Source organism: Poecile atricapillus, chromosome 28, assembly GCF_030490865.1.
Source record: "Poecile atricapillus isolate bPoeAtr1 chromosome 28, bPoeAtr1.hap1, whole genome shotgun sequence".
Taxonomy (NCBI): domain Eukaryota; kingdom Metazoa; phylum Chordata; class Aves; order Passeriformes; family Paridae; genus Poecile; species Poecile atricapillus.
The window spans coordinates 1984389-1987753 of record NC_081276.1 but is presented as its reverse complement, the minus strand read 5'-3'; the positions used below and the strand labels follow the sequence as shown (position 1 = coordinate 1987753).

At 62.5% G+C, this 3365-nt stretch overlaps 1 protein-coding gene across 1 annotated transcript in view; it reads right to left on the bottom strand.

Annotated features, from left to right (window-relative positions):
• The window catches only part of LOC131589492 (trichohyalin-like), a 9970-nt gene extending 6863 nt beyond the window's left edge, over positions 1-3107 (bottom strand). The window contains exon 1 of the mRNA XM_058859057.1: positions 2799-3107. Within this exon, the coding sequence (XP_058715040.1) occupies positions 2799-3107 (309 nt within the window). The remainder of the gene's footprint in view (positions 1-2798) is intronic.
• Positions 3108-3365: the final 258 nt, after the last annotated feature.

The window sequence follows — 3365 nt, the reverse complement described above, 5'->3', positions numbered from 1 at the left end:
GACGTGACCTGTCCCAGCAGGCCGGGGTGACCCCGCGGGTGACACCGGCGGTGGCAGCGAGGGGACAGGAGCTCTCCAGGAGCCTGCCCGGCCCTGCCCGGGAAACGGGAACATTTTCCAACCTCTCCGGGCCATTGTTCAGCCGGATGAGCCCAAGAGGGGCGGCGGGACCCGGCTCTTCCTCCGGGCGCTTTCCCGGCTGGAACCGCAGCTAAAAATACCCGGGAAGGACAAACCCGGGAGCTGCAGCGCGGGATGGGAGAATTACCGGGATGGGAATAACCGGGAATGGCTGGGAATGGCCGGGAATGGCTGGGAATAACCGGGAACGGCCGGGAATAACCGGGAACGGCCGGGAATAACCGGGAATGGCCGGGAATAACCGGGAACGGCCGGGAATGGCCGGGAATAGCTGGAAATAACCGGGAACGGCCGGGAATAACCGGGAATGGCCGGGAATAACCGGGAACGGCCGGGAATTACCGGGAGTAGCTGGAAATAACCGGGAATAGCCAGGGATAGCTGGAAATAACCGGTAACGGCCGGAAACAACCGGGAGCAGCCGGGAATAGCTGGGAATAGGTGGGAATAGGTGGGAATAGCTGGGAATAGCTGGGAATAACTGGGAATAGGTGGGAATAACTGGGAATAGCTGGGAATAGCTGGGAATAACTGGGAATGACTGGGAATAGCTGGGAATAGCTGGGAATAACTGGGAATGACTGGGAATAGCTGGGAATAGCTGGGAATAACTGGGAATGACTGGGAATAGCTGGGAATAGCTGGGAATAACTGGGAATGACTGGGAATAGCTGGGAATATCCGGGAATAGCCGGGAATAGCCGGGAATAGCCGGGAATAGCCGGGAATATCCAGGAACAGCCGCTCCCGCCGGGAGAGAGGCAGGCGGGACGGAGCCGGGAGGATCCCTGGATCGTTTTTGGGGTGTCCCCTGCAGGCTGTGCCACCCCGGGACCATTGAGGGATCGTTTTTGGGGTGTCCCCTGCAGGCTGCGCCACCTTGGGACCATCCCAGGATGGTTTTTGGGGTGTCCCCTGCAGGGATGTGGCGGCCGTGCCCCCCAGCTGGCCGTGCCCGTTTCCCGGGTCATGATCCCGGCTGGAACTTTCCCGCTGGGAATTCCCACAGGGATGGAGCGGCCCCCTGACCTTGGCTGCTGGACAGGGAGGGAGGGACAGGGGACAGTGAGGGGACAGGAGGGGTCCCCATCCCATTTTCCATCCCAAAATCACCACCAACACCTCTCCGGCCACCTACAGTGACAAGGGACAGCAGTGAGGGGACAAGAGGTGTCCCCATCCCATTTTCCATCCCAAAGTGACCAGGGACAGCTCTGTCCCCACCCCTCCGGCCACCTACAGGGACAGGGGATGGACGTGAGGGGACAAGGGGTGTCCCCACCCCATTTTCCATCCCAAACTGACCAAGCACCTCCTTGTCCCCATTCTCCGGCCACCTACGGTGACAAGGGACAGCAGTGAGGGGACAAGGGGTGTCCCCATCCCATTTTCCATCCCAAAATCACCACCACCACCCCTCCGGCCACCTACAGGGACAAGGGACGCTGGTGAGGGGACAAGAGGTGTCCCCGTCCCATTTTCCATCCCAAAATCATCACCAACACCTCTCCGGCCACCTACGGGGACAAGGGACAGTGGTGAGGGGACAAGAGGTGTCCCCATCCCATTTTCCATCCCAAAGTGACCAAGCACCTCCTTGTCCCCATTCTCCAGCCACTATGGTGACAAGGGACGCTGGTGAGGGGACAAAGGGTGTCCCCATCCATTTTCCATCCCAAAGTGACCACCGCCACCCCTCCGGCCACCTACAGGGACAAGGGACGCTGGTGAGGGGACAAGGGGTGTCCCCGTCCCATTTTCCATCCCGAAGTGACCAAGGACCGCCCTGTCCCCATTCTCCGGCCACCTACAGGGACAGAGGACAGCGGTGAGGGGACAAGAGGTGTCCCCACCCCATTTTCCATCCCGAAGTGACCAAGGACCGCCCTGTCCCCGTTCTCCGGCCACCTACGGTGACAAGGGACAGTCGTGAGGGGACAAGGGGTGTCCCCATCCCATTTTCCATCCCAAAATCACCACCACCACCCCTCCGGCCACCTACAGGGACAGGGGACGCTGGTGAGGGGACAAGAGGTGTCCCCACCCCATTTTCCATTCCAAAGTGACCAGGGACAGCTCTGTCCCCACCCCTCCGGCCACCTACAGGGACAAGGAATGGAGGTGAGGGGACAAGGGGTGTCCCCATCCAATTTTCCATCCCAAAATCACCACCAACAACCCTCCGGCCACCTACGGGGACAAGGGACAGTCGTGAGGGGACAAGAGGTGTCCCCACCCCATTTTCCATCCCAAATTGACCAAGGACTGCCCTGTTCCCATTCTCTGGCCACCTACGGTGACAAGAGACGCTGGTGAGGGGACAAAGGGTGTCCCCATCCCATTTTCCATCCCTAAGTGACCACCACCACCCCTCCGGCCACCTACAGGGACAAGGGACAGTGGTGAGGGGACAAGAGGTGTCCCCACCCCATTTTCCATCCCGAAGTGACCAAGGACCGCCCTGTCCCCATTCTCCGGCCACCTACAGGGACAGGGGACAGTGGTGAGGGGACAAGGGGTGTCCCCACCCCATTTTCCATCCCATTTCCCCCCCTCTCCGGCCACCTACGGTGACAAGGGACAGCGGTGAGGGGACAAGAGGTGTCCCCACCCCATTTTCCATCCCATTTCCCACCCCCCTCTCTCCGGCCACCTACCGCCCGCTCCCGGCAGGACACCAGGCTGTCATTGTCCCTCCTGCTGTCACCTCGTGCCCGCTCCAGCTCCCTGCGCAGCGCGTCCCCGTCCCTCTCCAGCCTCTCCCGCTGCCTCTCCAGCTCCTCCAGGCGCTCCCCGAGCTCCCGGCTCTCGTTGGCCGCTCGCTCCCGGCACCCCCGGAGCTTCCCCAGCGCCTCGGAGCGCCACAGCGACACCGCCACCGCCACTGTCACCGCCGCCACCAGCAGCAGCAGCGCCGCGCACAGCGCCAGCACCTTCAGGGTGGCCCTGGGCACCGCGGGGTCCATGGCGGAGGGGACACGCGGCGACACGCGGGGACACGCGGGGACACGCGGGGACAGCCGGAGCCGCTCCGGAGGTGGCCGTGCAGGGATGTGGCCGGTGGCGGTGGTGGCCACGCCGTAATTGTCGCGTGTGGGCTGGGGTTTGTCGCAGGTCACGGCCCAGAATAGTTTTGTTTGTGCTGGACAGGGGACAGGGATGTCGCACGCCTTGGGGACAGCGGGGGTGTTGAGGTTTCCGGCTGTCCCCAGCGCGGAGCGTCC